The sequence below is a fragment of the Podarcis raffonei genome, chromosome 6, assembly GCF_027172205.1.
Source record: "Podarcis raffonei isolate rPodRaf1 chromosome 6, rPodRaf1.pri, whole genome shotgun sequence".
Classification (NCBI taxonomy): domain Eukaryota; kingdom Metazoa; phylum Chordata; class Lepidosauria; order Squamata; family Lacertidae; genus Podarcis; species Podarcis raffonei.
The window spans coordinates 92513270-92534420 of record NC_070607.1 but is presented as its reverse complement, the minus strand read 5'-3'; the positions used below and the strand labels follow the sequence as shown (position 1 = coordinate 92534420).

The following is a 21151-nucleotide window of genomic DNA, read 5'->3' as shown; positions in this document are numbered from 1 at the left end:
GAAATTGAGTAAATTGCCTACTTATAATCAACCCTCTGTTGCAACTTACTCAAAACCTTTTCATGAGTTCCATTAGTTATAATAGACTTGCAGAAAATGTTCCCTGGATTGCACCTCGAAACCTGCTGAATTTTCAAAGTCTGAAATAGAGCCATAGGATTGTAGAGTTGGAAGGGACCGTGAAGGTCATCTAGTCCAACCCCCTGAAATGCAGGAAACTCAGCTAAAAATTTTTTTGAGAGGAGCACTCGCATGTGAAAATTCAACTGTAGTTTCTCCAGCTCCCTTCTCCATTAATTTCTGCTCTGGTTTGATGAAAGCATCACGACAAAAATCAGAATACAGTGGTACCTCTGGTTAAGTACTTACCGTATTTTTCGCTCTATAAGACGCACCAGACCACAAGACGCACCTAGTTTTTGGAGGAGGAAAACAAGAGAAAAAATAGTCTGAATCTCAGAAGCCAGAACAGCAAGAGGGATCGCTGCGCAGTGAAAGCAGCGACCCCTCTTGCTGTTCTGGCTTCTGGGATAGCTGAGCAGCCTGCATTCGCTCCATAAGACGCACACACATTTCCCCTTACTTTTTAGGAGGGAAAAAGTGAGTCTTATAGAGCAAAAAATAGGGTAATTCGTTCCGGAGGTCTGTTCTTAACCCGACACTGTTCTTAACCTGAAGCAACACTTTAGCTAATGGGGCTTCCTGCTGCTGCCGCACCGCTGGAGCACAATTTCTGTTCTCATCCTGAAGCAAAGTTCTTAACCCAAGGTAATATTTCTGGCTTAGCGGAGTCTGTAACCTGGAGCATATGTAACCTGGAGCGTATGTAACCCGAGGTACCACTGTATAGAGAGCAGTGGTTATTCAGTCTCAACTTGAACCTTTTTCTTTTTAATTGCTAAAATGTGTTCAGCGAAGCCTATGCACAAGCACACACACACATCAAAAGTTGCTGTCACAAACAAAATGAACAGCTGCCCCCACTGAACTCAAACATGAAAGCCTGGCATGCATTCAGAAGCTAGCATCTGGTGTCCACATTTGGAATCTTAAAATTTCAGAATTTGGAACCGGAGGTGTAGAAAGGCACCACGCTGCTTCAAAACAGGAGGACCTGGGTGGCTACAGTTCCCACAAACACAAGGGAATTTATGGGGTGAGAAGTGGCCTCCCAAAAGTAATTTCACAGCTAATAACTTCTCTTTACATGCGAGTCCCTTCCCTCTTGCTAATTATAGGTTTCGACAGGGAAGGAGGAAATGTATACTGTATAAACAAACAAAAAATATGCTAAGTAATCACATTTCCATTTTCAATCCAAACCCACTCAGGGCCACAAGTTCAGTGGCTTGTCTTTTTTTATATAATATTTTTTATTAATTTTAACATATAAATTATAAAATGTACCACAAAACTTATCACTTATACAATCTTTGACTTCCATCAGCACCTCTGATGATCCACCGTTTTAACCACTTCTTATGCATTTCTTAACTTTATATTGCCTTTACATCTCTTAACAAATCATCCTGCCCCTTCTCCATTTTTACAATACTTCCAATAATACTCCTCATAAAACTTCTTGTAACCCTACAAACGTCGTCTGTTCTTCACAATTACTTTTCAAATAGTCCGTAAATTTACTCCAGTCTTCTGTGAATTTCTGGTCTCACCGGTTTCGAACCCTTCCTGTTAGTTTATCTAATTCTGCATAGTCCATTAACTTCATCCTCCATTCTTCAATCGATGGTAACTCTTCTTGCTTCCATTTTTGGGCCAATAATATTCTTGCTGCTGTTATTGCAAGTTCAGTGGCTTGTCATGTGGTTCAGGCATGCCCATTTCATACCCTCCAAGGGCTCCTGTTTTCCAGGGACAGTACTGGAATTACGAAAGCCATCCCAGCTTCTGATTTGATCCAGGAATGTCCCTATTTCCCCTGCCAGTACAAAATGCTACAGAGCTTGGGGGGAAAGGATGAGCTGGCGCTAGGCTCTCCATGTCCTCTCCAGGGCTACTGCTGAAAGCCTTCTTCCTGGGGCAGCTCGTAGCAGCTGCTGGGGGGGGGGGGCAAGGAGCAGGAGAGACTGGTGCCTCTGAGGTCCAGCCCCACATGACATGCTGGTTCCGAGGGGCAGACAGAGGGCAGCGCCCCCCGGGTGGGAAGTAAGGGGGAGCAGAGCAGAAAGCAATGAGTCTTGATTTTTAAAAAAAAATATGCTTTGTGCATTTGCCCTTCTTCTGATAGGAAATGCTCTGCCAGGGGGGCGGGGGAGACACAAAAATGTGGGGTCAAGGAGGGTCAGTTGGTAGGGACTGAAAAATGCCCCGATTTTCATTTGAGGAAAAAATAATAATAATGATAAATTTTATTTATATCCCGCCCTCCCTGGCTAGAGCCAGGCTCAGGGCGGCTAACACAATAAAATCACAGTAAAAACATAATAGGGGGAAAGGAGAGGGGGAGGAACCAATTTAAAATACAAGTTAAAATACAATTTAAAATGCAGCCTCATTTTAAAATTGCCGATAAATCAAGACTACAAGGGGAGGGAAACATAAGGGTCAGACCGAGTCCAAACCAAAGCCCAGGCTGAACAGCTCTGTCTTGCAGGCCCTGCGGAAAGATGTCAAGTCCCGCAGGGCCCATGTCTCTTGTGACAGAGCATCCCACCAAGTCGGGGCCAGTACTGAAAAGGCCCTGGCCCTAGTTGAGACCAATCTAACCTCCTTCAGGCTCGGGACCTCCAAAGTGTTGTTATTTGTGGACCTTAAGGTCCTCCGCGGGGCATACCAGGAGAGGCGGTCCCGTAGGTACGTGAATGTTGGAAGGTATGCTGTTTCATTTGCTAATGGTGCTTGTGAGGGCGTCCTGTGCTTGGACATTGTGCACATGCTTGCAAACCCACAAGATAAGGAAGTGGTTTGTTCCTGGGTGGATTTCTGTTGATTGGTCAGCGTGAGAGACTGGCTTATTTTTTTATTGATCATTTTATACACATCGGTGAGCCGAGTGGGGGGGGTGTCTTGTCATTTGGGCAGCCCAGGCCCTCCAGACACACTGCCCAGGCTTGCACCCTAGTGAGGTCGCTTCAGTGCTGCTAATGCAGCAAAAACAACATGAGAGGCAGCTCTTAGGGGTTACTGGCCTCTGCAGCCCACAGCAGGCGCCGCGATTCTCACAGCAGGCGCCGCGATTGTTTGACTTCACCCCCGGAGGCGCCCTCCATTGTCTCTGGAGACAGACAAATGCCAACAACAATGATTATTTATTAAATTTCTATGGCGCCCTTGACCCAACCGTCGCAGGGTGATTTGCAATATAAAAACACAAAAATACACAGCGTAGAAGCAAGCAAAGACAATTTCAAGTAAGCTGGCCCCAAACCGTTCGCACACTATGTCTTTAAAGCACATTGCATGCACAGGAGGTATGAGAAATGCCACAAACACCTCACCCAATTCCCTTGCAGATGAAAGACAATAACAAATAACTAGCAATATACTGTCCTTTCATGAAACCTCAAATCAGCAGTCTGAAGCAGACACCTCTCTCTGCCTGAGGGAGAGCCAGCCAGGGTGAACTTGCAAACAAAAGAAAACACCTATTTTGACACACACACCCTTTATGAGTGTCAGCCTTTTCCTTTCTTCCTGTCGAGTTTCTGAACTGTTTTTCAGGAATTGCTCTCTGAGTTTGCGGCCAGCTGGTCAGGTCTGGGCACCCTGCCTCTCCAAACCAGATCTTCTCAGGGCCAGTTAGACCTAGCCTTCAAATCCCTGGCTCTTTTTTCCTGAATGGTTTTGAGTTCTACGTAGCGATAAGAAACCTCAGAGTGGGGAGGGTTGCTTTACAGAATCGCAAACAGCTGTTTTTGTTCTTTTAAAAAGGCCATCACGTAAAGAAATAGCTGTATTAAATCCCCAACACACTTTGAAGTCTCTTGATCAAAGAAAAACACTTCTATTTACTCCCTGGTGAGGGCTGCTTCCAAGCTTTTCAAGCTGCAGTTAACTAAAGCAGGATCAAAAATAAGTTTTTATTTATACAGAATCAGAGCTTTGGTTCATCTTGCTCAGTACTGTTAACAAACTGGGCAAGCAGCCTTTTTGACCAGATCTTTATTTTGCCTCCCCACCCCATGGGTTAATTTTGAGAGGTGGGGGGGACCCCCCCGTCAATCATCTCACAGGTGATGGATGGAGAGGCGCCCTGGTTTCCTGTCAAAGTTGGCCTACAGAGTGTGGGGAGAGAGGGGTCTACTTCTACTGCTATGAAGCAGCCCCCAACAGGACTGGACTCTCTGCTCACCAGCCCTGATCTCTGCACAGGCTGCCAGCGACTGTCTAAGTTTTCAGAGAGTGGCCTCTCCCAGCCTTAACTGGGAAAAATTGAAGTTGAAACCTTCTGCATGTTGTTGTTGTTGTTTAGTCATTTAGTCGTGTCTGACTCTTCGTGACCCCATGGACCAGAGCAGGCCAGGCACTCCTGTCTTCCACTGCCTCCCACAGTTTGGTCAAACTCATGCTGGTAGCTTCGAGAACACTGTCCAACCATCTCGTCCTCTGTCGTCCCCTTCTCCTTGTGCCCTCCATCTTTCCCAACATCAGGGTCTTTTTCAGGGAGTCTTCTCTTCTCATGAGATGGCCAAAGTATTGGAGCCTCAGCTTCACGATCTGCCCTTCCAGTGAGTACTCAGGGCTGATTTCCTTCAGAATGGATAGGTTTGATCTTCTTGCAGTCCATGGGACTCTCAAGAGTCTCCTTCAGCGCCATAATTCAAAAGCATCAATTCTTCGGCCATCAGCCTTCTTTATGGTCCAGCTCTCACTTCCATACATCACTACTTGGAAAACCATAGCTTTAACCTTTGTTGGCGAGGTGATGTCTCTGCTTTTTAAGATGCTGTCTACCTTCTGCATACAATGAAAATTCTCGGCCACTGAGCTAGCCCCTGGGGCTAGTTTAGGAGAAATACGGCAGGCCTGTGGCAAACATAGCTCTAGTTCCCAACAGAGGGGAATAGCTGAGGAGCTCACTGCTGCCCTGCACCCTGAGACAATTGCCCAATTCTGTCTAATGGCAGGGCTGGCAGTGCAAGCAAAGACTTGTCTCTGTGCCCAAGCAATTGTAAGATTGTTGGTTGAGAGTAATTTTGATTCTCTTAAGCTAAATTTCATGTAATTCAAAGGTTCTGACTTGTGAGTTGAAGGCTATGTGCCTCTGAATGCCCATTGCTGGGATCCACAAGTTGGAGGGACTGCTGTTGTGATCAGGTCCTTCCCAAAGGGATCTGGTCGGTCACTGTGAGAACAGGGTGCTGGGCTAAGATAGGCCTTTGGCTTGATCCAGCTGCAAGGCTCTTTTTAAGTTCTTGTGCTCTTATCGTGCCCCATTGTAGGAATGGATTTAGACTCCGGAAGAGGATATATTGTTTAGTTATTCTCCTGCCTTGCTCATGTTAATGAGCTCAGCAGAGTGCTATCCTTTGCAGCTTAAACTTGGAAGCTAAGACAAGATTGATTTAACCTTCTAGAAACAATGATCTAGGATGCTTTAAGGCAGACTGGATTTTCCTGGCATTGCCCCCTTTTCTCCCCCTTAAAAACAACAATCTCTCACACACATTGTTTTGTGAAGAAATAAAAGTAGCATTTACTTACATACTCTAAGTTGCAATTACAGTAGCAAAATGAAGGCAGGTTTAGACAAAAGTCCAAAATGTAAGTTCATGTAAGGTTTCTGAGCTGTACGGTGAAGAAAGAAGAGGGTGCCCAGGCAGGCAGGAAGTTTGTAGTGTTATAGTTTCCTGCCAAGGGACAAAAGAAGTGATCTCACAGCGTTTTCTCTAGAAAATTTTACAAAAAGGCTCTGTGAGCCTCAGCCCCTTCATGTGCCTAGCTGGATATCCCAGACAGATGGGTGGGGTACAACAACAACAACAACAACAACAACAACAAAATAATAATAATAATAATAATAATAATAATAATAATAATAATAATATTGTTGATTTCCTATATAATGTCCCACACCACTCTGGGGTCAAACTGGATGGATACCCAGCTGGATAAATGGGTCTTTGCCATGATGTGTGTCTGCTTTGGAAGACTTTAATTTTGTTTAGAGTGGGGTGGTGTTCTTAATTGTTTGAAACTGTTCTTTGTTGTTTTATTGTACATTGCCTTGAAATGATTCCATAAAAATCAACTCAAAGAACCACAGAGGTGGAAGGATCATTTAATCCAAACCCCCTGCAATGTATAAATTGGCGGTGATAATCATCAATTATGATGAGTGCCAAGCTAAAAGTATATTGAGAGAGGAAGCAAGCAAGCAAGCAAGAAAAAGATTTATATGTCACTTTCTTTTCCAGCTGGTACATAAGTGGGATTAGCAGAACCAATGCCAACCATCTCCTCCTCTCGCCTCCGAATCGCCATGGCTCCTTCCTCATCCGGGATAGTGAGAGTAACAAAGGGGAATACTCTCTATCAGGTAACCAAATCTCTCCTTATGCCTTCATGAGTGCTTTGAGCCAGCTGAACTGCCAATACCTGCCCCAAGGGAGTGTGTTCAATGTGGTTCCACGATGGAAGAATTCTCCATGCCTTCCTCAAACTGCATCTCCCATGGTTCCTTGGGGAAAGGAAGTCAGCCTTGGCAGATACTAAAAACTGAGTCAGAATCTGTATGGCATAGATTGACATCTCATTTTTTCGATCCATTTGACACAGTTGAAGCTCAACGCTGGTGGGTTAAAAAAAACAATAATAATTCACAGACTAGGTAAAGGTAAAGGGACCCCTGACCATTAGGTCCAGTCGTGACTGACTCTGGGGTTGCGGTGCTCATCTCGCTTTATTCATAGAATCATAGAATCATAGAATCATAGAGTTGGAAGAGACCACAAGGGCCATCGAGTCCAACCCCCTGCCAAGCAGGAAACACCATCAGAGCACTCCTGACATATGGTTGTCAAGCCTCTGCTTAAAGACCTCCAAAGAAGGAGACTCCACCACACTCCTTGGCAGCAAATTCCACTGTCGAACAGCTCTTACTGTCAGGAAGTTCTTCCTAATGTTTAGGTGGAATCTTCTTTCTTGTAGTTTGGATCCATTGCTCCGTGTCCGCTTCTCTGGAGCAGCAGAAAACAACCTTTCTCCCTCCTCTATGTGACATCCTTTTATATATTTGAACATGGCTATCATATCACCCCTTAACCTCCTCTTCTCCAGGCTAAACATGCCCAGCTCCCTTAGCCGTTCCTCATAAGGCATCGTTTCCAGGCCTTTGACCATTTTGGTTGCCCTCCTCTGGACACGTTCCAGTTTGTCAATGTCCTTCTTTAACTGTGGTGCCCAGAACTGGACACAGTACTCCAGGTGAGGTCTGACCAGAGCAGAATACAGTGGCACTATTACTTCCCTTGATCTAGATGCTATTGGCCGAGGGAGCCGGCGTACAGCTTCCTGGTCATGTGGCCAGCAGGACTAAGCTGCTTCTGGCGAACCAGAGCAGCGCACAGAAACACCGTTTACCTTCCCGCCGGAGGGTACCTATTTATCTACTTGCACTTTTGTGCTTTTGAACTGCTAGGTTGGCAGGAGCAGGGACTGAGCAATGGGAGCTCACCCTGTCACGGGGATTCAAACCGCTGACCTTCTGATCGGCAAGTCCTAGGCTCTGTGTTATTACCCACAGCGCCACCCGCGTCCCTCAATTCACAGACTGCAAAGCAATAATTAATTATAATTTTTATTTGTTGGATTATTTACGAATTATTCACTGTAGGATATCAGGATTGTTGTTTTCATCATCCTTCTGTCTCGAGACAATGGAGTGCACATTCTCTAAGGGGGGCGCTGCCTGGGCAGTGTGTCTGGAAGTCCTGGGCTGCCCAGACAACAAGAACCCCCTGTCCGCTTCGCTGATGTGGTCCAAAGGAAAGCAGAGCAATACATTTGGCACCAGCTTGGCTGCAGGAGTTGCCGGAAGGAGGCATAAAACAGTATGCCATCCAACCATCTTAGGGACTCCACTCCTAATTTGTGTAGGGTTTACTCCTTAGCCTTTTCTTCTTCCCAAGATGTCCTGCAAGGAAACAGGGACAGATTTTCCTCAGGGTTTTATCCCGAAGCCTTACACACAAATGAGTACAGCTGCAAGCCAGTGGAGGTTTAGGACCAGAGTTTTCCTTCTCCTAGAGGGGCCACCTAGTAGTTCAAAAGCACGTCAAAGTGCAAGTAGATAAATAGGTACCACTACGGCGGGAAGGTAAACAGCGTTTCCGTGTGCTGCTCTGGTTCGCCAGAAGCGGCTTAGTCATGCTGGCCACATGACCCGGAAGCTGTACGCCGGCTCCCTTGGCCAGTAAAGTGAGATGAGCGCCACAACCCCAGAGTCGGCCATGACTGGACCTAATGGTCAGGGGTCCCTTTACCTTTTAGATGGACCACCTTGCCAGGTTGACGAGCCCCAAGTGCCCCTCACTTCCCTCTACAGCATGTGCAGAAAGCTCCTTCTTGACCGCTATCAGTTAAAATAATTTACAATCAGTCGAATGGGGTGTGCCCTAAAGTGTATATAAATATATCTCAGGTGCCAACGGGCAGGAGAAAGAGGTGAGTCTTCAGCATACCTGTCCATCCAGTTTCAGCATGCAACCAGCGGCCGATGGTGGAACCAGACAGGGGGGCAGGCATTGCTCTCCTGCCTTCCCAGCACCAAATGTTAGCATGCTAGGCATAAGGTGGACAAGGCAATGGAGCCTGTCCAATGCTCCTGTTGCTGTACTTTGCTCCTAGCGCCTCTTAGGTATGATGGGAAGGCAGGTGAGCAAGGCTAAGCTACCTGTGCCGCCCCACCAACTGCTTCTACACAGACTTTATTCCTGCAGAGCTCCATAAGGCTCATTGTTTTAAGAGGCTCCTAACCCATGTGCCATGGGACACAGGTGGCGCTGTGGGTTAAACCACAGAGCCTAGGACTTGCTGATCAGAAGGTCGGCGGTTCAAATCCCTGTGACAGGGTGAGCTCCCGTTGCTCGGTCCCTGCGCCTGCCAACCTACCAGTTCAAAAGCACCTCAAAATGCAAGTAGATAAATAAGTACCGCTCCAGCGGGAAAGTAAACGGCGTTTCCATTCACTGCTCTGGTTCGCCAGAAGTGGCTTAGTCATGCTGGCCACATGACTTGGAAGCTGTACGCCGGCTCCCTCAGCCAGTAAAGCGAGATGAGCGCCGCAACCCGAGAGTCGGTCACAACTGGACCTAATGGTCAGGGGTCCCTTTACCTTTATATCACAAATGGAGACGCAGGTGGCGCTGTGGTCTAAACCACTGAGCCTCTTGTGCTTGCGGATCAGAATGTCGGTGGTTCGAATCCCTGCGACGGAGTGAGCTCCTGTTGCTCTGTCCCAGCTCCTGCCAACCTAGTAGTTCGAAAGCACACTAGTGCAAGTAGATAAAAAGGTACCGCTGCAGCGGAAAGGTAACCGTGAGCTCTGGCTTCTGTCACGGTGTCCCGTTGTGCCATAAGTGGTTTAGTCCTGCTAGCCACATGACCCGGAAAGCTGTTTGTGGGCAAACGCCGGCTCCTTCAGCCTGAAAGCGAGACGAGCGCTGCAACCCCATAGTCGCCCTTGTCTGGAATCAACCTTTACCTATACAGTGGTACCTCAGGTTAAGAACTTAATTCGTACTGGAGGTTCGTTCTTAGCCTGAAACTGTTCTTAACCTGAGGTAGCACTTTAGCTAATGGGGCCTCCCGCTGCCGCCACGCCACCGTGGCACAATTTCTGTTCTCATCCTGAAGCAAGGTTCTTAACCTGAGGTACTATTTCTGGGTTAGCGGAGTCTGTAACCTGAAGCATCTGTAACCTGAAGCGTCTGTAAACCAAGGTACCACTGTATCACAATATTGAAAAGCAGACATCACCCAGCACATAAGGGAGTTGTCCTTGAACGTAGGCACTCATCTTGGTGAGTAGAGGCCCCTGGGAACACTATCCTTGATGCAAGATCGCTGCTGCCCTTTCATATATGTGTGTGAAAGGACAGATAAGAAGCGTTTCGCAATTGCTCCCAGCAAGTTTGTTCCCAGCAAATGTGGGGCGGCAGATTGGGCCACCGCTTTGCAGAGGCAAAAGAAACTCTCAGGCGTACAAGGGAGTGGCAGGGAAGGTCAGGGAACTGGTGCGTTTGAGTACCTCTTCTCACAGTCGGTGGGGGTAGGGAAGAGGGTGGAGGTGAGTTTCAAGCACTTTAAGCTTCTTTTTCAAGAGAAGGAAAGCAATCTGCAGAAGCGAAAGAGTCTGCACCTGTAAAATAAGACACAATAACTTTAAAAGTCTACATAAATTGGGGGCGGGGATTGCCACTGGACCTCCGGTGCTGACCTCAGCATTCAAAGATAGCAGCAGCCAGCTTGTTCTTAGGTGTTTATCAACACCGTTTCCAGAGGATGTTTCCGGCTTGTTTAATTATAGGTTTGTTAAAGTTGCCACCTTTTTCTGGAAATGGCAACCCTCCAAGAATGAATCAGGCTCCAACATTCCGCGGCCACTGAGCATGCCCAAAGTTTTGGTCGATGCTGTTTTGGTGCACCAACATAAAATGGCATGTGTGGATGCACTGAAGCCCATTGCATGGGCCAGTGTGGGTGTGAATGTTTAGATACATGATGGCATTTTGCTGGGTCCCATCTATCACACCGAAGCACAGCCAAGCCATTTTGTTTCCATTGTCCCAAAGGGGATTATCAATTTGTTTTTGTTCTTATTTTTGTTATGTATTTTGTGTTTTTTGTATTGTATTTTTATGTTGTGAATCTCCCTGAGGCGGTATAGAAATTTAATAAATAAGAACATAAGAAAAACATTTTTTCAAAAAAAGCTGCTTTGTGCAAACCTGTTCTTGCACAAAACACCTGTATTAAAAATAAAAATAATAAAATTTGCCCTTGCAGGTACAGGATAGGGAAAGGGGAAAAAAAACACCTCTGCGTCCAAATTCCTCAGGAATTAGACAGGAATTTCAGGCACTCCACAAGCTTGTATCAGCTGAGCTATTTTTCTAGAAAAAGAGGTGTCACCACGAACACCTCCCTTGTTCTCTTATAATGGCAATGGCGCTCACCTGAGAGGTGCCGGAACTGAGTTCCAGTGAGTTCCAACTAAAAGAAAGCCTTCCGTGACAGTATTATGGGATGTAACAGCTTACAGGCCCCCTCCCCCCCAAAAAACACCCACCCACAAGTGGCTTTTTAATATTGAGCCACTCGCAAAGCTGTCTTCATACTGATGAGGATGAGCTCATTCCAGAAACTTTCTTGTACGGAATATCTTCTCGGATCTACAAATGCTAATTACTACACCACACATACAAACATTCCCTCTCTCCCATGTAATTATACTAAATTGTGAAACAAACAATGGTGTCCTTCCCACACAAGTCATTTGGTGCAAAGGATGAGACGGCCGCAGGCTAAGCGGTGACAGGGCACAAGCAAAAGTCTTCAGACTAACTCTAGAAGCTTGGCTAGTCCATTCCCACCATCAGATTTGGAGCCCACCTTGAAAGCATGCCAACGAGGGTCTTTGGGTTTCCTTCCAGAAATGTTGTGGATGGGCAAGGACAGTTTCCATCCCTTTTCTTTCCGCTTTTCCAACCCCATGTCAGAACCATCATGCAGGAGGCCGAAATCTGGATTTTGGTGGCGCTGTGGGTTAAACCACAGAGCCTAGGACTTGCTGATCAGAAGGTCGGCGGTTCAAATCCCCGCGACGGGGTGAGCTCCCGTTGCTCGGTCCCTGCTCCTGCCAACCTAGCAGTTTGAAAGCACGTCAAAGTGCAAGTAGATAAATAGGTACCACTCTGGCGGGAAGGTAAAGGTGTTTCCGTGCGCTGCTCTGGTTCGCCAGAAGCGGCTGTACGCCGCTGTACGCTGTGGAAGCTATATGCCGGCTCCCTCGGCCAATAAAGCGAGATGAGCGCCGAAACCCCAGAGTCGGACACGACTGGACCTAATGGTCAGGGGTCCCTTTACCTTTACCTAAGAGGGAGAAGCCATGCTTGGAAGGCTAAGCAAATCAGTCTGTTAAGCTTAAGCCAAGAAACAGTATTCTCTATGAAACTGAGTATCAATATACACATCAAGGCTTTGAGATTAGACCACTGAAGAAGCCCAGAAAACTACCTTGGGAGTGGGCTACCTGCAAGCCCCAGTAAAAGCAAACAGCGGCCTCCTGATTACTTGGACTGCCAGAGCGAAACAGGTGCAAAACGCAGGCACCCTGTCATCTACAACTTCATTAACATCCATCTACAACTTCATTAGCATCTCTCGGTATTGTGAACAACACCAAACTTACCTTTTGTTGGTACCTTCATGAACTTATCCTATCTTTAAAAGACAACTGAAGGCAGCCCTGTTTAGGGAAGTTTTTAATATTTAATGCTGTATTGTTTTTAACACTTGATTGGGAGCCGCCCAAAGTGGCTGGGGAAACTCAGTCAGATGAGCGGGGTATAAATAAATTATTATTATTATTATTATTATTATTATTATTATTATTATTATTATTAACTAAAAAGATAAAGAAAACAAAAGACTGAGTTAAGCACTTGAAAAATCCATTGAAATCAGATATTATAAGTTCATCTTAGGTTGGGCAGTTCGCGAGTCTCTGTGGCTTTGCATAAGGTTTTGTATTTTTCTCAGAAGATTGATAAAGAATGTATAATCACTTTGGTAATTATTGTGTGTATATTAGTCGCCAACATGTTGCAGGAGTCATACTACTCCTACAGCAGCACAGGTTGTATTTTTCTAGCATGCTTGCAAACCAGGGCTAGCTCAAGACATACCGTATTTCTGGGGGCAAAGCAATCACGAGTTGTGTCGTCTTCTCCTTCCCTTCAACCTTCAGTTCGGAACCATACCAAAGTGCGACATTTCAGAATCTACAAAGAGCCTGGAGGGAGTTTTTACTTGGAAAAGGGACACATGTTTCCAAATCTGGAGCAGCTCCTTGCCTACTACACAGCCAACTGGAATGTCATACATAGTCCCTTGCTTCATCCCTGCATCCAAAAGGTTAGTATAGGGGTATGTTTTCCTGTATCATCACTCATTTCCTTCTGATCTCATGCATTACTTCTGTCTTCTGCTTGTCTTCTATATTACTTTTGTCCTCCTCTTATGCATTACTTCTGTCTTCCGCTTGTCTTCTGTATTACTTTTGTCTTCCTCTATCCATTCAGGGGACGCAGGTGGCGCTGTGGGTAAAAGCCTCAGTGCCTAGGGCTTGCCGATTGAAAGGTCGGCGGTTCGAATCCCCGTGGCGGGGTGCGCTCCCGCTGCTCGGTCCCAGCGCCTGCCAACCTAGCAGTTCGAAAGCACCCCCGGGTGCAAGTAGATAAATAGGGACCGCTTACTGGCGGGAAGGTAAACGGCGTTTCCGTGTGCTGCGCTGGCTCGCCAGATGCAGCTTTGTCACACTGGCCACGTGACCCGGAAGTGTCTCCGGACAGCGCTGGCCCCCGGCCTCTTGAGTGAGATGGGCACACAACCCCAGAGTCTGTCAAGACTGGCCCATACGGGCAGGGGTACCTTTACCTTTACCTTATCCATTCAGTATCTCCATGTAAGCCTTCCCTGACCTGGTGCTCTCCAGATGTTTTTGACTGGAACTCCCATCAGCTCTGGCTAGCATGGGGCTGCTCTATGTCTGTACACGACTCTCTCCATTACATCTGATTGTCCCTCCCTCCATCTATTCATTTTTATTTGCGGTTCAGCCTGCACAATTGCAAATTCACATGCCACATCTTTGAAATTTGGGGGGGCTTTTGGGGATAGGAACGCTGACACCCATAACCCAATGCATATTTTTCTGTGACTAAATTCTGTAGCCAAACGTCGAGAGTCCGTGGCCATATTGGAAGTGGAAGTCTGAATTGTGACGCTTGTGGGTTTCATGCACACACACACAGTTTCAAAATTTATTATTGTTATTATTAAGTTCAGATTACATCGCAGGAGGAGGGATTTCTAATTGACGCAAAATTACAATTCAGCAATGAGAAATGTTGCCCTTGTACCTTTCCCCCGTATAAGATGGGATCCTCCTCCAGATTTTGCTGCCTTAGAAACATAGCTCAGTTAGACACTTCTGAAGTTTCCTGGGAGGGGCTGAAAGATCGGGCTAAAAAAAGAGGGCTGGCACCCTGCCTGCCTTCACATTCACCTACTCAGTTTCCTTGCTATAGATTCCACACCTCCTAGTCACCTGCACACACTTGCCAAATTTTCCTGGCCTCAAGCCAGGCCCCACCTAGAAACCTCAGCCTGTCTCCTTAATTCATACCTCCCACCATCTTTTCCTACCTCTGATCAAGCAACACAAAACAGCAGGGTTGGGTTTGTCTGTCCGTCTGGTTTTTTCTCTCTCTTTAGTTCTTGTCATCCAGATTTTCTTTTCAAAATTTCTTTATATCATTTCCCTGTTTACAGTTACATTTCTTTCCCAGGAGTTTGGATGCTAAGCAGAACCAAGCCCTTCAAACCAAACAGCCTGATCTTGTGCAGAGTTAGAAATACTTAATCCAGGGTCTCCAACATGGTGCCCGTGGGCATAATGGCACCCTTAAGTTATTCCCATAGTGCTCATAAAACACCTGAGCCCTCTTCTCAATGTCCCTGTCTGTCTGTCCTGGTCATGAGGCTGGTTACCTTCTTCTCCCTTGAAAAGTACCGTATTTTTCGCTCTATAAGATGCACTTTTTCCCTCCTAAAAACTAAGGGGAAATGTGTGTGCGTCTTACGGGGCGAATGCAGGCTGCGCAGCTATCGCAGAAGCCAGAACAGCAAGAGGGATCGCTGTGCAGCACTCCCTCTTGCTGTTCTAGCTTCTGGCTTAGCCCCTCAGTCCCTTCCCTCACCTCCCAGGAAAGCCCCCAAGAGCCGCGCTCTCTTTCACGAGCCGCGCGGAGCGTGTGTGTGGCTCTTGGGGGCTTTTCCCTGAGGTGGGAGAAGGGCAGCCCGTCAGCAATGGGCTGCCCTTCTCCCTCCTCGGGGAAAAGCCTGCAAGCGCCGCACACACGCTCCATGCGGCTCGTGAAAGGGAGCGCTGAGCAGAGCCTGGGATGCATACAGGCTCTGCTCAGAGCTCCCTTTAAAGAATATTTTTTTCCTTGCATTCCCCCTCTAAAAACTAGGTGCGTCTTATGGTCAGGTGTGTCTTATGGAGCGAAAAATACGGTACATAGAGCTGAAGGAGGAAATGGCAAGAATGACACTCTTCCTCACTTCCTCCTTCTGCTCTATGTTCTTTTCAAGGCTCATATTAATTGTAATGGATCAGACATTTACTCATATCCTCTGGAGGAACACAGAGTGTGTTGGCACGCTTCCTTTCTGTCCGCCTCTCAGCGGGAAAGATCCGCCGGAGGGAGAGAGAAGTGAGGGGGTGACATCCATGGTGCCCTTGGACCTAAAACCATTGTTGACCCCTGACCCAAGTCTATTGAAATCAGTGGACCTGAGATCATCTAACTTTGCAAAGATCAGAGTCCACCTTCTTGTACTGGCGGACACCATTTTGCATGGGGGTTTTATTCCTGACCCCTGCGCGCATCCGTAGAGCACACATAATCCTGCTCTGCCCAGTTGCGCCCTGTCCCAACCCCCCATTCTGCCCTCTTCCAAATCCAAAACGACCCATGTATCAGGGGTCATGCATCAACTGGACGCATGCAAAATGATCACTGAATGTACTGCATTTCAGATTTTCTTGGTTAAAAGCGAGAATGCAATTCCCCACGTACAATTCCAAGTTGCAAATGTGCATTCTTTATTATATGGCTCAAGAAGTAACCATTTCCTGTGGTGTATGACCTGTCAATCACCTTATCCACAGAATCATAGAGTTGGGACCCACAAGGCCATTCCTTCAATGTAGGGAAGCATCACAGCTAATAAATCCCTAACAGATGGCCATCCTACCTTTGTTTTTAAAAAACCCTGATGGAGAGCCCACCAGCCTTCAGGTAGGCCCTTCTGCCTGGGCAGGTTTACAGTGTCAGTATTGTTGGAGATTTATTCCCCTTGTCTGCAGTCATGGGATTGTTGTCTATCACATGATGGTGTGTGTTTTCATTCCACAGTGTGGGAAGTGATGGAGACAGGATGTTTTGGTATTACAGCGGTACCTCTGGTTGCGAACAGGATCCGTTCCGGAGGCCCTTTTGCAACATGAGCAGAACACAACCCGCGTCTGTGCATGCGCAGGTCGCGATTCGCGATTTTGTGCGTCTGCACATGCGCGAGTGGCGAAACCCGGAAGTAACTCTTTCCAGTATTTTCGGTTCGCCGCAGGACGCAACCTGAAAACGCTCAGCGTGAAGCAAACGTAACATGAGATATGACTGTACTGTGTTCCATGAAGTGGGACTATTGTCCTTTGTTCTTTCTCTCTTTACTGTCTGATAAGAAAGATGAAGGAGCTAAAGCAGAATGCTCCGAGTATATTATATGTAAATAAACGTAGATTAGCCAAAATGCTGTGCTACTGAGTTCTGTTACGCAAACTGTGAATACTCTGCGGATCCCTAAGTGTACTAATGCCTTTTGGCATCATTCGCTGTGATGTTCGGGCAGAAGAAAGCTTTTGAAGCTCCCGAACGATCGACCAGGAGGAAGAGAACATGCCAGGTGAGCATGCGTCTCTGCCAGGGTCCTACACGAGAGTAGGACGCTCCTAACACGTATTCCCCCCCCCATGTGCCTGCCCTTTTTCAGAGGCCTACTGAGACGGACCAATGGGAACGTCCCCGCTCAGAGTTCCAGCTCTGGAGGAAGATGGGCGAAGGATGCTTCGGAGAGGTGTGGGAAGGAACGTGGAAGAACACAGTGCCGGTGGCCATCAAAATCATGAAGCAAGGTTTGTGGGGTGCAGAACATGCCATTGGTTGTGGAATCCTTCTTTCAGGGATGGGCTGTAGCTCAGGGGTACAGCAGAAGGTTCCTGGCTCAACCCTCAGCATCGTCAGGTAGGGCTGGGGACATCCCATCATCTCTGGCCATTGCTCACACCGGCTGGGACTCATGCGAATGGGAGTCCAATACAGGCTGTGGACACACCAGTGCCAGATTTACATATAAGCTAAATAAGCTATAGGTTAGGGCCCCACTCTCTTGGGGGGCCCAAAAAAAATTAAAGGAGAAAAAACTGGATGTACATTTCCAAAATGGAAGATAAAAAAACAAATAAAATAAAACCTACATACCGCAACAGTGTTTTGTGTTGTGTAGGCTCCTATGATGTAAGTAATGGGCCTCACCTGCTCCCTAAAATATCACTGGTTTGCTCATTTCTATATACAGTGGTACCTCGGGTTAAGTACTTAATTCCGGAGGTCCATTCTTAACCTGAAACTGTTCTTAACCTGAAGCACCACTTTAGCTAATGGGGCCTCCTGCTGCCGCTGCACCGCCAGAGCACGATTTCTGTTCTTAATCTGAAGCAAAGGTCTTAACCCGAGGTAATATTTCTGGGTTAGCGGAGTCTGTAACCTGAAGCATATGTAACCTGAAGCGTATGTAACCTGAGGTACCACTGTATAGGGTGCCTACATTCTGCATGGACTGGTTGCACGGCAACATGTGCAAATCACTTCAGATACCTATTAGGTCCATAAACTACCATATAGCATATATCCAACACAAAAAACAGTGACAATTTGTTGTTGACGAAGGACAGCTGGATATATAAAGGGCCCCATTACCTTCAGTAGTTTAGGGCCTCATCAAATCTAAACCCAGCCCTGGGACACACCATACGTGTAAAGCACACATACCCACAAAGATTCCCAAGTTTGTGAAGTGTGCTGGGAATTGTAGATCTGTGAGGGGTAAGCTACTTTCCTGGAACTCATAGAATTTCCTTGAGAAACCTTTCATCCCTGCAGCGTTTTGGTCTTTCTTCCACAGCTGACATGAGAGATGACTTTGCCAAAGAGATTCAGAACTTGAAATGTCTGAAACACACGAGGCTCATCAAACTCCTGGCCATCTGCTCTGTAGGAGAACCTGTCTACATCGTCACCGAGCTGATGAGGAAGGGGAACCTACATAGCTACCTCAACAGTGAGTATCGCTCCAGCAGTTGCCCTGAACTTGATGCCCCATCAAAGTGCAGGGATGTCAGAGAATCCCAGCAAAAAAAGTGGAAACAAGAGCTAAAATTCCTGAGATCCACTTCCTCACCCCATGTGCAGAATGAAAATTAATCCAGCAAATACAACCATATCGCAATTGTTGTTGCCACAAACAGTAAGGTAAAGGTAAAGGGACCCCTGACCATTAGGTCCAGTCCCGGACGACTCTGGGGTTGTGGCGCTCATCTTGTTTTATTGGCCGAGGGAGCCGGCGTACAGCTTCCGGGTCATGTGGCCAGCATGACTAAGCTGCTTCTGGCGAACCAGGGCAGTGCACGGAAACACCGTTTACCTTCCCGTCGGAGCGGTACCTATTTATCTACTTGCAATTTGACGTGTTTTCGAACTGTTAGGTTGGCAGGAGCAGGGACCGAGGAACGGGAGCTCACCCTGTCGCAGGGATTTGAACCGCCAACCTTCTGATCGGCAATTCCTAGGCTCTGTGGTTTAACCCACAGCGCCACCCTCGTCCCTGCCACAAACGGTACATAACCCATTACATCTTTCCCTATTTGCAACGCGTTTCTTTTGCGCTGAAACAAACTTGGCACAATAGCACGACAACATAGCTTACGTAGCCTGCAGAAGTTACGTAATTTGTTGCATAAATTGCACAAGTTTTACTGCAGCGAACAGCAAGACGAAGAGTGGTTTGGCGAAAGACGAACTGCAGCAGAACGTAAACAGAGCTGCGTGAGATAGGTACAGGGAAATATGGGAGATGGTTAGGGTTGCCATACGTCTAAAATTCCCCAGACATAACTGGTATTCGGGCCTCGGAAACAGTGTCCAGGCAGAAATCGCTGGAAGTGTAGATTTTGGCGAATTTCATTTAAAATAGCTCAAAAACTCTCTATCTTTTGGATTTTGCAATAGCAGGAGTCCTTGTGTTGACTTCTGCTGGCAGCAGGTTAGTTAAATCTGGCCCTTAGTTTTAAGTTGCATTCTTGCCTATGTGCCAGTATATATGCACATATAAAACTTTATTATTTCCATTTTCATTGTCCTTCCTGTTAGAATCATTCACATTTTGGTAACGCTGTGAAACCTGACTTAGCTTAGGTGCTCAGCATGCCTTCGCCTGTCCCTGCCAGATGACTTATTTGTGACTTCATTGAGCCACACAGCCCTCTTCCTCTGTGCCACAAGGCAAAAAAAAGAGCCCAAACATGCTCACAGTAAGGCCCCACCCACAACACATGCGCCCCTCCCCAAATCATGCTTAAAGCGAAGCCTGTCTAATAGATACTTTAAAAGATGTGTGCATCAGGACCCTGAAGTCTATGCATAAAATAAAAGTAGTTTTGAAGAGAATTTTGTGGGTGCAAAACAGATATGCACACGGTTGCAAGTCACAGTGCTTCAACAACACACGCCACTGTTGTAAACAAAAATCTGCCCTTTTCCCCCTTATGGGGTACCCAAGAGCCCATATACAGTCCTTACGTAGGTTCCCTATTGGTAGGAGAAAATAACAGAGGCCAACCAGAGAATATTGAGAAGCAAAGCAGCTAGTAAGCCTGATCTTTAATGATCTGTTGCAACAGGGTCCTCACTCACCACACGCAGGACGGAGGAGGAACCCAGAACAATGGCGCGCAAGGCGTTATATAGACATTTTAAATTCCCTGCCCTGGAGCTCAAGACCACCCCCAGATACATCATACCTACATTACAGAAAGGGTGGTCTACAGCAGAAATCTGAGTGCTTTGTTTACCTCCTGTCTGCCAGGTTACCTGTTTAATGGTCACTTGATTGGATTGCCTGGGGAGCCTGGCCAGTCTTTTGTAATGATAAATACTTAGTTCCTGAGCCAGGTCACAGGCTCACACCCTATTCATATCTTAAATGTGCCCTTAAGACAGGATTTGTGAAGGAAAAGACAATGGGGAGGCTTTTCCATGTTCCTTTGACCTTGCAGAGAAAACATTTGGTCCGTTTGGGAATCAAAAATGGTTTCAGGTCGGTCTTCCTGTGCTGATCTATGTACGTGCTTGGTTGGTACACTTATGAACATTTAACGTGTATCTAAGACCTCAAAATTCCTATCACACCACGTTCCACATCAATCAATGGGTGCGTTGTGAAGTGAGCACACCTTGAGAAATCATTGTAGCTGCCACCTACATCTAAGTAGAAGGATTGCACATTGCAACAAATGTCCGAGCAATGAGGAAGCCTATTTGGCTCTCTGGAATGTCCGTGTGCATGTGTGTGTATAAGCATTACATGCGCAGGCCTTTATTTTCTCTCCTGGCCCACAATGCATCACCTTTCAAAAGCACCCAGTTCCAGCTCCTGCGCTTTGTTGCACAATGTTTATAACTCACGGGTTCGCTAGAGAAAATTGATGCTTAGGACGAGCACAACACCCCCAAAATCTCCTCCCTCCTGGGCAGCCAGGATGTTTCAATTTGTCTGTACAGATCTCGTGAAAGGGCACCTCCCCTTTCAGCACCCAGGTGGCAACCACAACAAAAGAACACCCCTGTGGTGCAAATATTCTCTCTCGCCTTTTCCTCCCAGCTGAGAAAGGTTTGGCCCAGGAAGCCGGTTGAACAGCTTGCAAAGTAGGGCGTTCGTTCGCGAAAGACAATCTGCGGTGAACAACTTGACCTCCTTCTCAGTTCTTCTTTGTTACCCAAGGAGGGACAACTCCCAAGGAGAACAGGTCTAGGAGCCCCACTGATGAGGGAGAGCAGTCACTCTTCTTGGCTAAACGACTCCCCAACACTAGCTTTGTCTAATAATGAACTTCCTTATTGCACCATGATGTCACCCGGAGGTTGGGAATTAAAATTGCATTGGTTTCTTATTTCACTGTTGTTTTTTAATGATGCACCCGATCCATAGCTGTCAACCGTCCCTTATTTGGCGGGAAACTCCCTTATCCCAGCACCATGTCCCACTGCTGTCCCTTATTGATGAT

General features: G+C 46.7%; 1 protein-coding gene across 1 annotated transcript in view; it reads left to right on the top strand.

The window, feature by feature from the left end:
* The window catches only part of SRMS (src-related kinase lacking C-terminal regulatory tyrosine and N-terminal myristylation sites), a 43229-nt gene that overhangs the window by 9510 nt on the left and 12568 nt on the right, over positions 1-21151 (top strand). Inside the window, exons 2-5 of the mRNA XM_053394507.1 lie at positions 6378-6499; positions 12932-13098; positions 16804-16945; positions 17995-18150. Coding sequence (XP_053250482.1) covers positions 6378-6499; positions 12932-13098; positions 16804-16945; positions 17995-18150 — 587 coding nt within the window. The remainder of the gene's footprint in view (positions 1-6377; positions 6500-12931; positions 13099-16803; positions 16946-17994; positions 18151-21151) is intronic.